The 14737-nt window shown below is 38.7% G+C and overlaps 1 protein-coding gene across 3 annotated transcripts in view; it reads right to left on the minus strand.

Moving 5' to 3' along the window:
* LOC121528441 (caskin-2-like) overlaps nucleotides 1-14737 on the minus strand; it is a 91182-nt gene that overhangs the window by 24115 nt on the left and 52330 nt on the right. For all 3 annotated transcript variants that reach the window (XM_041815915.1, XM_041815913.1, XM_041815912.1), the window contains exons 5-10: nucleotides 13952-14097; nucleotides 12110-12205; nucleotides 10817-10950; nucleotides 2366-2474; nucleotides 515-623; nucleotides 296-390 (exon numbers count right to left, since the gene is read on the minus strand). In XM_041815915.1, the coding sequence (XP_041671849.1) occupies nucleotides 296-390; nucleotides 515-623; nucleotides 2366-2474; nucleotides 10817-10950; nucleotides 12110-12205; nucleotides 13952-14097 (689 nt within the window). The remainder of the gene's footprint in view (nucleotides 1-295; nucleotides 391-514; nucleotides 624-2365; nucleotides 2475-10816; nucleotides 10951-12109; nucleotides 12206-13951; nucleotides 14098-14737) is intronic.

The raw sequence follows: 14737 nt of genomic DNA on the forward strand, positions 1-14737 counted from the left end.
ACTGTCATTTGCACCGACTTTTAGGAAAATCAGAGAAAAATACCATTTGTATAATAAGTTGGAATGCAGTGTATCTATTTTCTGATGACCATTGGAAAAATGCAGGTTTAATTGTCAGGCCCTGTTTACATCCACTTCTTATTTAAAGTCTAAGTTGAAAAAAGAACTACAAAGCATTAAGTAAAGCTACCGTCAACAGTTTGAAGAATAACAACCAATGATCTAATGTGAAATGAAAGGGAGAACCTGCTGACTAAAGCCACAGTTTCAGCAGAAAACAGACATAACCACATACCATAATAAGCTCTCCAGCTCTGAGGTTAAGAGCGGTCGGATCGTGGAGGTTCCAGTAGTCCTTCACCGCTCTGACCTGGAGAGAACTGGACGCTTCTGAAAAACAAAGACACCGTCATCAGGCTCATCAAGGAAGAAAAACGATCCTCTAACTTTTACCAGCCTCTCCCTCTCTCATCAAGACATCAGACTCAATAAAAGCATCCAAACGCCTCCTGACCTCGCAGCAGCTGTTTGATTTCCCTGCTGGCTGTTGAGGTGGTGAACTGGTTGACGATGTCCAGAGCCGTCTGGTTGTAGGTGTTACGAATGTTCACATTGATGCCCGCCTAGACACACAAAAACACACATATATAGACAGACCGTTTTATCAGTGAGGGTGAGGAGTTTTTAAACAAAGCCTCCCTTAAATGTCTCCTTACTTTATTAAAAAAAAACACTCAAATGGTGGTGTGAAGTCTGGATCATTTAACACTGTCTGTCATCAACATACTCATTACTAGATATACAGTAATCTATCAGTACACATGAGTATTTAAATATTTTGTTTCTGATACTGAAAATATTCACAGATCACTGAGAAATACTTATAAACCTCCTGCAGTGGTAAAAATGGTATTTCTGCTTATTTTTATTTGTAATAGGAAACGTTGGTATATTTCTAAGTAAAAAACAAAAAAAAACAAAAAAAAAAAAAACAAAAAAAGAGGACACAATACCAAAAAATATGTTAAGATAAAATCAGAGAAGACACAAAATGAGACACTGTACTGAAATCAACATTGTCCCCCAGTAAAACCGGTTAATAAGAGTAAAAGAAACAGCTAAAAATTCATACAAATACAAAACAGGGTCAAAATTTTTAGCCCCCTTTAGAAGTTACCTTTTTGTTAAGCCATAGCACAAACCAATGTTGTGCTGCATTTTAACTCTGTAAAGGTCAAAGCTTGTAAAATCAGGTTAAAACTGAGGGTTATCTTCCAATTTACACGCAGTGTAAAAACTTAAGTAAGGGTTTGAGTTGTCACAGGAGAAAGCATCATAAATCTGTTTAGACCGGAAAAAAGAATTGTCAATGCTCAGGCAAAGCAGAAGGATTAACAAAGTTATCACAGCGTTCTCAAGTGTCAAGGACTGGAGTGAGAAGTATAATCAAGAAATTCAAAGAGAGCCCCAAAGTCCAGAATAAGCCTGACAGAGGTAGGAAATTAAAGAATTCAAAGACCATGGAAAGAATACTAGTGAGAGATGTGTCTAAAGACACTAATGAAGGACTTAGCCAAGTTGGGGATTGCAGACAATCACTAGAGCCCTGCACAGGACTGGACTGAGAGGTTGTAGACCAAGAAAATCTCTGCAGAAGAGCCGGACTGAAGTATGCTAATGACGACCTGAAGAAAGGTAATGTATACTGGAAGCATGTCCTTTGGTCAGATGAGACCAAACTAGAGCTCTTTGGCCTTAGAGACAATTATGTTTGGAGAAAAACGGGAAAGGCATATCACATTAAGAACACCCTCCCCATAGTAAAACAGGTGGGAGTATTATGCTGTGAGGATGCTTCAGTGTGTCGGGAACTGAGAAGCTTGCAAGGGTGGAAGGAATCATGAAGACTGAAAAATATGTGAAGATTTTGAAAAAAAAAAAAAAAAAAACCTTAAGCGGTCAACAGCAAACACGACAACAACCCAAAACATTCGTCACACCTGAAGTACTCCCTCCAGAAGACCAAAGTGAACGTTATAGACTGGCCTGAACAAAACCCTGAATTGAATCCCATTGAAAATCTGGGGGGCTATTAATTCACCTCAACTGCATCTTAAAGAATGCTCATTATGCAGCTGGTTGCATACGTGCACAGCTACTCCAGCTATTTCACTTTTATTCTAGACTAATTTAAACAGGACTGTGCTAATGATGACTTCTCTAAGCATCCTATGGTTGATCTGGTCACAGAGTGTGGATGTTACAGGTATCATTTTTGTTTTACTGACTTGTTCAGTGTTAATACTAGTGTCGTTCATCATTATCTTATAAAACAAATTTATATTTCTATATTGTCTCTGCTTACATCAAGTAACAGCCGTACGACCTCAGTCTTCCCGTAGAGGGCAGCCTCGTGCAGAGATGTTCCTGCTTTCGTCGTCCTGTTGATTTCGATCCCCGCTTTGAGCAGCAACCTGAGAAAATGAAAACACAAACATTCATGTGAGGCTGCAGGCAACGCTGGGAAACGTCCTCTCAACTGTTAAAGACATCTGCAACATCTCATTAAGCTCTGTACGTACCCCCACACATACACCCCTCCAAACACCCACACCCAGATGTAGGAGTGCTGACGGCATCTCAAACCAGAGAGGAGAGCAGAGCGAGTAGGACTTTACTCGCTGTGTGAAGGTTGAGTTGAGATTTAAAGATGTAAACACAGAAACACTGCTGCAGGATATCAGTTGGATTCTTGTACATGGTGTTTTCTGGATGTTTACACAGTCTAAACACAGTCTTTTCAACATGTTTCTGATGAAATCTTCACTTCTACATCTCCCATCTTTATCGTTTTGGTACTTTTCCTTTGAGCTGCCATACAAAGAGACAAAACTGAACCCTGCAGCTTTTTTAAAGCTTCTATTGTTGAATGAAGTACTGAAGCCTTTTGTCGCACATAAACTCGTTAAATCTTGTTGGATAATTTCAGGTCACTCAGGCCCTGCTATTCAAAGAAGCTTTTCTTTCACATGCACATCTTATTCACCTTTATCTGGATGCACAATACATATAAAGTATTCTTACAGCTGAGACTAGCAGTAAGGAGTGACGATTGCTTATAATTAACAATTTTTTACACAGGGCTGTAAGGACAAAGCCCAGAGCATCTAGGAGAACATACCTGGACATGTTAAAAAATGTTCAAAAAGGTGGATCCAGGACTGCGTGAGTTCAAATGTAGTCTAGTTTGAACACAAACTTCAACTTATGGCTGAGTTCTCTATGAATATTTGAGTGGTTGTACCAGCTAGGGTTGTTCCACTTAGGAGCGCACAATACTATCAGGATATTATTGATAGTAATAGATATTAGCTTCAAAGGTTAATTATCATTTCAAGTAAATATTGGCAGATATGAACTTTTCTGATGATATTTACAACAAATCAGCTGTAAATACCTGCCTATATCTGCTCTAAATATCTATATCTATGTATGTCTATGTAGGCTGTAGTTATAGGTCTATATCTGCTAGAGATATCAGTCTATATCGGCTGTAAACATTGTTCTATATTGGCTATAATTATCAGTCTACATGGGCTGTAGGTATCCTCCATTTCAGCTGTAAATATTGGTTTATATCAGCTGTAGACCGGCCAATATTGGCTGTAATTACTTGTCTATATGGGCTGTAAAAATAAGTCAATATTGTCTGCAAATATTGGTCTATATATTGGCTGTAGATTTGGGTCTATATTTACTGCAAATGTCATTTATATCAGCTGTAAATATCAGTCTAAATTGGCTGTAGATGTCAGTCCACATCAGCTGTAAATATCGGTCTTTAAGGGCTATGGATATCAGTCTTTATTGACTGTAAATATCAGTCTATATAAGCTATACATACTGGCCTTTTTGAGCTTTTAAAATTGGTTTATATCAGCTGGATATATCTGGATTGTATCTGCTTATATTTGTTCTAAATATCTGTCTACATGGATTGAAAGTATTGGTTTATATCAGCTGTATATTTGCCAATATTGGCTGTAAATACTGATTTAGATCAACTGTAAAAATCAGTAGCTATGGGCCATAAATATTGGTTTATATCATTTGTAAATAACAAGCTTTAAATATCTGCCTCTATCAGCTGTGGATATCTGCCTCAATCAGACCAAGATATCAGTTTACATCTGCTGTAGATACTGGTCTGTATGGGCTTTAGATATCAGTCTATATTCTCTCTAAATGTCAGTCTATAGTGGATGTGAATATTGGTCTACATTGGCTGTAAATTTAGATATGGGTCTACATAGGCTTTTAATGTTGGTTTATGTTGGCAGCAAATACAGGGTCTCTATCAGGATCTGTACCATCTGCAGATATTGATCTATATCTGTATCAGCTGCAAAAACTGCTTGTTCTAGTTCAAAGTATATATCAGTAGTAAAGGTCTGATTATACTTGCTACATTAATTGTAAATATTGGTCTATATGTGCATAAAATCAGGCTTTGTGGGCTATAAATACTGGTCTGTATCAAATGTAAATATCAGCTTATATTGGCTATAGATATTATCTATATGGGCTTTGAACGTCTGTCTTTATCTGCTGCAATATCTGCTTATACTGGTTGAAAATTTCTGTCTATATAGGGTGTATATTCACTTATGTGGGCTGTAAATATCTGCCTATTGGCTGTAAATTTTGGTCTATACTGGCAGTGAATATGGGTTTATATTGGCTACTGATATCTGCTTTTATCAGCTGTTGATATTCATCTATATCGGCTATATGAACATTTTGATCTACATTAAAATCTGCTAAAAACCTAATTTTAAATCATCATAAAATCATCTCTTCTATGTTGAAAAAATTAAACTGAATCTGTAACAGACATAACTCAACTCTTGGTTTGACCTTATGTTAAAGCAAAATGATGAACTCAAAATGTGGCTGTTGCTGACCAACACTCAGACTTGACAGGATCACAGTAAGTGGGACAGCAGCAGTGTTATTACATTTTGCGGTATGATGGAAAAAAAGCCTGAAGCAAACCTTTTTCTAACATTCTTCCTTTACTCAGCAGCAACAGTTTTAAATCTCTCTGTGAAACCTGCAGTCGGCTAAACGTCTGAATGCTGCTTTAACGCTGACATTTCTTCATCTCCATCCTGCAGATAAGCTCCCAGTGCTCTCATCTACACTTATAAACGGCACTGGATGTACACAATGAGAATTAAATATGCTACGGCTCTGAAGCCGTTCCAAAAAAGTGGAAAAGGAGAGAGGACATATTTTTTAACAATATTTCAATCATGATGGAGCTAAGCTAGCTCCTCTCCCAGGCAAGAATTCTGCAGTGAAAATATTGGAAGACTTTTTTCAAAATTGCCATAAAGATCAGGGTAGTTGTGGTAGTTTTGAATCTTTCTTTAAAGAAATATAAAAAATAACCCAATCACAAACATTTTTGTAACATCCAAGGTAATTGTGCCTAATTTGCAGGGCAACATATCTTTACAATACTGTTGGAGTTGTTTTGAGTTGAAATGATAAGAGACTGGTCTTTAAAAGGTTGCTGTTTGAAACACAACGAAGCAATAAAATGAGCTTGTGTACATTGATTCCTTTTGTAGTATTCCTATGGTCCCAATGAATCTGTCCAAGCCACACAGTGACAGACTGCTAACCTCACCCACCTGTTGCTAAATCCAGGAGTCTTTTTGATGAATTTGCACCTGATAATGGGTATCTCACACATTGAAGTAGAGGGTGTGCAGCAGGGCAAGGTGGGAAGACATTGCAACTTCTAAACATCTTTTCTCCCTTAAAATGTGAAATTCATCTATGCAACTGAAACGTTGGTTTACTGTGTAGTAAATCAAGTCAATCAGTAAATCAGTCAATTCAAAACAGTTGTTATACAACAAAGGTGGATGGAGCATGATGCACTGCCTCTGTCTGGCTTGGAAGACTTCTGGAAGACAGGTTTAGGCCTGTACTTTTACAGCATAGGAGCAGTCAAAAGCAATGCGATGCAGCGCGATGATTTTCGCCTTCCCCCAATTCCTGTTTTTCTCTCTGTTGAGATGGATGAGGAACAAGGACAGAGGTTGATGACAAGACACCAGAACTGTCTGACTGAAATATTTGCTTGTCTTTTTTTCACTTTCCTTACCCTCAGAGCCAAGCAGCTGGTTTTACATCGTGGAGAAGATCATGAATTAATAATATTCATGTTCATGTTAGAAATGTTATGCTCTGACTTGTGTCCACATGGAAGAAAACTATGCAGCTCACAGCTGCCAGATGCTTGTCCATTAAAAGCAGCACACTGTTTGCATGCCAGAAATGCAATTCTATGCAATGCAACGCACTGCAATCTGACACTTGGATGCAGTGGGAACAAGGTGTTAGGCTGCAGATATACTTGCTGTAAACTAAACATGAAGTAAGCTAAGTAGAGCTGCTTGTCTGGCTCCAAAACAGCTCTTCATTTGGTACCAGTTTAGCTTTTAAATGTGGAATAAATGACAACAAATGGTTAATAAAAAAAGATGTTTTTACTCGGTTGCTTATATTTGTGACAAAATAAGGGTTTTTTAAATATGTTAATTGTCTTAGCTAGCCTCTTAGCTCTGTACAAGATTCCACAAGACCCTGGTCTCCCTTTATCTGGCGAGACAATGCAAGGAGGTCTGCAGAACTGACTGTTTTGTGATACTGATTGCCTTCCTGCCAGGTAAATTGATTAAACTGTGGTAAAAATCACTTTTTTAAAGTATTGGTATTGTATCTTATGTATGATAATTGCAGCATAGAGGCCCTTTAGAGCTGCAGAGCACTCATTTTCCCATTCCTATTCATTTCTAATGGTTGTCTCCCACTTCCTGACCCTCAACAGACATTCAGGATGTAATGGCAACAAACATATAGATGGATCCAAGATGCAGTATGCCCATGTGTAGTAGGGGAGGTGTAAATGTAGAGATGATGTAATGGTGAACAAGGCAAAAGGTGCAGCAACAGCATAAAGTGTTTCAGGCAAACTGAAACCAGGAGGCCGAGTCCACAATTCTTCACATCTACGTGATGTGGTATTGTTTCTGCACCTAGATAAAAATGCCAGGTCTGTTTAGAAGTCGACACTTTTCTACCTGGAAAAGCAAGCTAATAAAAATGACAACATAATGAAAATTAAACAGAAGGTGATGAGCAAGACTCGGCTGAGAGTCACAAGTTAACATGGTCACTAATTTAAGCACATAATCATCACCAGAGTCCCTCTTGCCATGTTTGTAGTTTACATCTAACACATGAAGCAGTTGTACACTGTCTCAGCTCTCTCATGTGCCCCCTAGTGGTGTCATCCAGCAACAGAAGATGTGCAGAGGCAAGTACATTTAAAGAGAACTTGTCACAGAGTTCAATGCTGGATGTAAGGAAAAACAGCAAGTTTAGCTCCCACCTCACATGAAAGTTCAAAAAGACACTCTTTTTCTGATCTAGGTTAAATTGGTAAGGCCAGACTTATCTGACTTTTGTAGAATTTGACCCCAGGATGCTTGCTTGGGGCATGACCTAACCGCTACGCCATCGGAGATACATGAATGACTTCCTTGAATAATAAAAAGACAAACAAAAATGTCCTCAGGCTGACATTTTCAACACCGGATCTCAAGTGGAACCAAACAGGTTTTAAAATAATCCCAGTCATAAATTCTTATTTTGTAAAGTCTTTTCCCACAGAGATAAAGTTTCTAGTTCATTAACAATAAAATCTTAATGTTTCCTCAGGACAAAATGTTCAACACTCCAGTTTTAACCTGACCTGAAAGCTCCTCCAGCGACACAAAAAGTAGGTAACATAAGATGTGTGCTGTGAGTCTGGAAGTCTTTGAAGAGACGTAAATCCCTCAGTGAGAGATGACAGCCAAATTCTGCTGACTAAACTCCAAATAAACTCATGTGCTAATGCAGCAGGGTTTTTTTTTTTTTATTTCTCCTCCTGTGTCTGATGTTCGACTTTCCAGTTCAGCAGGAGGAGGGAGAGAAGACGAGGAGCAGGCAGGGTGGTGCTAAAGAGACGTGATAATTTAGGATGGGAATCATAAACAGCGTGTCTAAGAGGCAGGGTGGAGTATGTTGGCTGAGTACTCACATATTTATACACATATGCTGGCAGAAAACACACCAAGCCCCTGTAGGGTATCTGAACGGTGAAGTCACTGGTATTAAATATCACGGCAGCACAGACGGAGCTCTTTCTGAGTGTTTGTGCTTTTATTAGTTTGTTTTTAGCTACCTGAGGGGAAAACAACACCTGCAGCTGTGAATAAAGAACAAATGATGTGCTATGTAAAAGTAGGATAATGCAGCAATAAAAGAGGGGGTTATAGTACCAGTAGAAGTCAATGCTGCATTGTTAAAACTTGTGGAAGTGTTTGTAAAGGAAAAATAACAGTTAAGCCCACAAATGATGATATTTGCTATACTAAATACAGCTTTAGCAGTATTGTAGGAGAACTTGCAAGGTCAATCAAAGCATTAAAAAAGTAACAGTTGTTGCAATTATCAGCAACTGTTTAAGTAACAGAAGTAGGATTAATAACAGTAGCTTCAGGCAAAAAGAAATAGCCACTTTAGACATTAAATGAAGATACAACTAGGTGTCATCATACTTGTAAAAACAATCAATTTTAATCATCCTTAATAAGTAAAACGTAGAATTTATCAAGCAGAAACCAAACCAATAGACCACTCTTTCAAGGTATTTAGTAATATGTTTGATAATACCTAAAGTAACTAAGTTTGGAAGATAGAACATAAATTAAATACATTTGTATTTCAACCCAAAGCTGCCATGAGTGGAGAGAGAGAGAGAGAAAGGCAGTGGTGGCGGTCAAATGGGAGTGAGTGCTGGTGTCCTGTTGCTAAAACAGAGTAGTGATAGGGTAACCTTGCAAAGCAGATGGACTGTCCAGATTCCATGTCTGTAATCAGGGAGATCCATCTTGCAAAGACCCAATATGAAAAAATTATGCCAGGTCTGAAACAGATCTAACCAATCAGCGTCATTTCAGGAGAGCAAGTTTAGCTGTACTGCAAGCTGGTTAAAATGGCTACCGCCAGTGAAGGGTTATTCATTTCTTTATTAAAACAAGAGCAAAGAGCCACACTGAAAGCCTTTCATAGAAGATGTTTTTGCACTTCTCTGGCACGAGTTATATCCACCAACAAGTTCCTCTGTTCATAAACTACAACAGTCTGCCAAGTTTAGATTAATACCAAAGCTGCACATGTCTACTACCTCATTTTGTCTTGTTGCTCTGACTGGCCCATGATTAATGTGACACGTAGAATGTTCATCCAATCACCTTCAGAGAATTTTGTGAAAAGTCCAAAACTCAATGGGAGGTTTCCAAGATCAGTGTGAACTATATCCCATGCTATGGATACATAAAGCAGTCTATCTGGCGTGTCTGGTTCGTGAAACATAGAGAGAAGATGTTATTTCCTGATTGTTTCATAGCGGTAAAAAAGCTAGAAACACACCAACACCTCTGCACAGACATGAAGGAAGCTTCAGGGTTTAGTTTGAGTGATGATGAAGACGTGACTCTGTCTGCCTGCAGTGTGCCTCTCTGCTCCGCTACTCCTAACAGCCTCATCCTTGCTTCCATCAGTCTTTAGCGTCTCAGAAAGATGCCCTTGTTTATGTTAGTATCTTTGACATTCAGATAGAGAGCAGAGGAGAGAGACAGGGATGTCTCCTAGTCCAAAAAAGTTTTCCTTAACATCCTGACCTGCAGACTGATGACAGTCTCACAGCCCTGCACAAACACTGATAGATGTCAACTCTTAAATGTCCTAAATCTGAAAAAAAAATAAATAAATAAATAAACATACATATATATATATATATATATATATATATATATAAACTACAGACTGAGTAGAATCACTTCAGACACTTCTTCTGGTTTATCGGAGAGCACTCAGATGAAGTATTACAAGTAAAACCACTGCCACTGATGGTGTGATAAAATGCTATTTGACAGGCAGCAGATCCGTCTCAATCGAGTCATTAGAGTGCTTTGCTCTGGCATTAAGAGTAGCTGGGTAACTAACCAAACATCACCCACTCATGCCATTGTAATCAAGCATAGTAAACAAGTAAAACTTGTGTTTTTCCTCTCCAAGTTTGACTGCTGTGATAACAGCATCATACAAGGAGTAGGTTTACTTTGCAGCATCTCTGTCGGCCCATCTAGTGTTGCAGTAATTAATCCTTTAACAGCATCAACAACTGTTTAAAGTTGTTTAAACCTTTGACTCTCTTGTTTTGAGTCCATCAAAGTCACAGATCCAGGTTGTAGAGCTAAATGAGGCCAGAGAACCAGCTGTAAACCGTGGTGGCATAAACTTGCCGGTACGGCAGCCAAAGTAAAGCTTATTCAATGATCAACACACCACATCCTCCAAGGTCTTCATAAAAAAGTCTGTCAAAAAAACTTTTACTGTTAAAGCCCTCATCAGGAAATGTACTCGGTTAGTGGCAGCCTGAAACAGCTCAGCAGGGTAGAAACAACAACTGAAACTAGGTGCAGAGAGAAACAACTGAACACAGAGAGACTTAGACAGATGGAGGAGTCACAGTTTTTATGTGACTCTATAGCCTACCAAACTCAGTTTCCATCTTTGAATGAATACAGTAGTGTGAACCTAATTCTATAACTGCTCGAAAACTGGAAAAATAGATGCAACAGAGGTCTATGACACTAAATTTGAACACCTCTGCTGGCTGTGATCTTACTTGATGATGTCCTTGTGTCCATTCCTGGCTGCCAGGTGGAGCGGGGTGATGGATGGGCCGTCCATGTTGTCGTCTCCTCCTTCCCCCTCTAACAACGCCGCCACCATGTTACTGCTCAGCAGCAACTGAGCCACCTGATGAGAAATCAAATGCAGAAAAATGAAGCTGAAGAGTGACTGTGAGGACAGAAGAGTGGCAGAATCAGAGCAAGAATTACAGCTTTACTTCAGACTGTCATATAAATGCAAAGCCAAGATAGCTAAGGTTGTTTGGTTATATGGACTCAAACTTCATATGGAGACTAATCTATGGGGTCAACTTAGTACACAGAGGCTTATCTAACACTCAGCAGCTGTTTGAAGAAGCTGCAGCATCCAGTCACTCACAAAGTCTTTAAAAACACCCAAAGCTTTTCATTTTTGATGTCTAAACTGCACCTTCAGAACAGATGAGAGCATTGAACAGCCAAGGAAACATGTGCGTCTAAATCTAAAATATAGGATTTTCTGCCAGTGTGACAGAGCAAGTAAGGCACAGTGAACTGGTGGTCTTTATAATGTTACAGTGAGTGAGTTTGCAAGAAGAGCCCTACTTTACTTTCACTCAAACAAGTTTAATAGAGCTGGGTCACTTAATCCAAGCCATGGTTCATGCTGCCCTCATCCAAAAAAGATGTTTTCACATGCTAATTATTGGATTAAGTAGTGGCATGAATGAAACAAATTGCCGCATGAAGGTTTAGAGTCTCAATCCCTTAATAAAAAGAGCAGCAATAGAGTAAATCAGTCATAGAGCAATGATCCTTTAGTCGTCCTATAATTGGCAATTTGAGTTTATAACAGATGTGTTTATCAGCGTGTCAACCAATGAGTAATCACAACACAAACAGAGTATTTAAAAATGGTGACAGATAAACTACACTTATCAACCATTGAAGGCTTTACTGGATAATCCAGTGACATGAGTTTTTTCATAGCCTAATCTGAAGGACTCCTTGGCAGAAAATTCCTAAAATTAGTTCCATGTTAAGTTTGAAATCTCGACAAGTATTCCGCAAAATAAAGGAGAACCCACAAAGATAGACCTTTATGTTGATAGTGAGATTCTTGTTGTTTTTACAGGACAAGGTTGTTAACTCACTCTGCTTAGAGTTTTGCAGACATGCAGACAATAGATCTAATTTGGACAATAGCACTAATGATATATATAAAAAAAACATTTAAAATAATGATCTTTATTAAAATGTGTTGGTTTCAAAGACAGATAAATGAACATTATTAACATTTTTCATACCTTTAGTCTCCCAAACTCACAGGCCAGATCAAGCGGCGTCTTCTTGGCTTTGTTAGTCAAACATGGGTTCGACTGATGCTGCAGCAACATCTCTGACTGAAAGAGAAAGGGACGATGTCAGTGATACCTCCTCATGTTTAATGCACATACACAACCTTGAGTCATCCTGACACATAATCTGTGAGTGTTGTTGTTTAGTCTTTGAACAGAAAGAAGGAACATATGATACCTCTGTGGGACTGTCACTGCTGTGTTTGATGGCGTTGAACTGAAAAGGTCAGGCCTCCTCATGGCTTAGATGACTGAGTAAAGTATGTCTGTGTGTATAATGTGTGTGTGGTGTGTGTATCTATCCATTATGATGTTCCTGGAGCAGCAGTGAAGAGGTCAGAGGAGAGAAATGTCTGTGTTCACTACCTGTGACAGACCAGTGTTGTGGTATTAATGGTGTTTCTAGTGGAGAATGAAGGATGGGACAAAAAAAGGTGGATTTAAGAAAAATGCAAGAAATGGTCAGACCTCAGACTTCGGATCCCGAATCGTTTAAACTTGAACTTTTTAGCATTAAATTCATTTTGTTCCAAGCGAGCAGCTGATGTTTCAGCAAGGCTCGTAACAAAATTAACAAAGGAGTAGCGCAAATGCAGTATGGGATCTTTTCAAGCTAACATATTCTGATAGCGATATCTTGCTGATAATATTGTGTATCCCCAATAGAGACAGGACAGTGGATAGTCTGAAACAGGGATTAGGCATGCAGGGAAAGAGCCAAAAGTGGAGTGGGATTTAACCGCTAGACCATCTGCATCCCAACAAATTAATAATATCAATGTTTTTTAGTGTATCGAGCAAGTGACAAATAGACATGGCATGACTTACTGTTTCAGAAGGAAAACCCTTGTCAGTTGTGGAAAACATGAGTTGTGGTTACTTTTATATTTAGCTGTAAAACTTCCAATAATTAGCAGGAAAAACACTCAAAGTGTCACAGAGAGGCTGCACATTAACATTTCATTTGATTAGCCATGTTCTCATTTCTCTGTAGGGCTAAAATAATGTGCCATTGAATAGTTGGCACAGAAAGTTTACTCTGATATCAGATCAGTATTGGTGACGGCTGATACCCAAAGCTCTGGTATCTGAATTGGCATCATGACAGAAAAAATGGTATTGAAACATCTCTAGTTCTTTCTAGTTAAAAGATGTCTCTCTGTCTCAGTAGACACGGCACCAGAAAACGCCCAGTGGAATGAGGAAATACTTCACATATGAGAATTCTGGTTATTAAAAACAAGTAGCACCACACATAAGCACACAACACAGGCTTTAAACACCAAAAAAACAACAAAGCAGCCATTCTGGCAGTTCCATGTGCCATGTACTGAACCATCAGCTTCGCTTCCATTGTCCATTATGCCAAACCAAAACTCAAACATAAGCTGATTAACTACAGTGAAATTTAAAGAAAACTAACACAAGTGTTCATTGTAAAATAAGTTATCCTTGGTTTAAAATAGTCACTGAGCAGTGAGCTACTGAAAAAAAAAGTTTGAGAAGTACAGCTGCAGTAGCTCAATCCTGGATCAAAAGAGAAAGATCTTCGTTGAGTACGAACACACTGGAACAAACGATAAGATGTTTGGAAGATGCTTTTAGTCTGTAGAAAACAGGATGTCTGTTTTTTTCTGTATGGAGGAAAAGGACTGTACCAGAGACTTCAGCAAACTAAAAATGTTTCTGTTGTCGTGCTGAAGTCGTCGTCAGTATAAAAGCCCTCAAGGATCTCACACTGCTCCCATTCACCCCCACCCCCTCTGAAACCTGAGAAGAGTCTGTACTCACCACCTCGTAGTGTCCGTACTGAGCAGAGAGATGTAACGGTATCTGTCCATCATGAGAAGGGGAGTTGACTGCGGCTCCAGCTCTAAGCAGTAACAGTACAGAGTCTGCTTTACCCTGCCATGCTGCATAGTGGAGAGGACGCATGCCTGGAGACAGAAGAAGGAGCGAGACACGTAGATGAGATGGAAGGAAAGACCACTGAGATGTGTTTAAAACAAATTCTACTTGTCAAACTCATTTTAAAAGGCATGGAGAGGACTACTTGGTAGGACTGGATAATTGGCGCAAGAATCTATCTCAGTATTTTTTTTTTTACTGAATAGTGATGCACGATTGATACCTTCATATTTCATGGTGAAAATAATTAACTGTTGTCACAAAACCAGAATGATAAATAAAAATTCCTGTGTAAAATTCCTTTTACTGTACATAAGGCCTGGCATATGTTCTTTTAAATCAAAATGAGCATAAATTTTGACAAAAATGATACTGTCTTACCCTTAATCTCGTTTGAAAATGCTAAAATGTATTCTGTGGCTTTGTGTAGCTACATCTAAGCTCAATAGAAACAAACTCAAAGACTACAGTCTTATTATTCTTTACAACACCATCTTTCAACACATAGCCTAAAGATTGCTACTTATTTTATTGCATTAAATTATTGACTGCAATGCTGGTAATTCAGTTTGTTTGTGATTTGGATTCATGAGTTTGGCATTTTGGTCATCACCATCAAGGCTTCTTAGAGCACAATGTGACCTAATTCTGACTCTGCATTGCACTGCT

Source organism: Cheilinus undulatus, linkage group 20 (assembly GCF_018320785.1).
Source record: "Cheilinus undulatus linkage group 20, ASM1832078v1, whole genome shotgun sequence".
NCBI classification, from domain to species: Eukaryota; Metazoa; Chordata; class Actinopteri; order Labriformes; family Labridae; genus Cheilinus; species Cheilinus undulatus.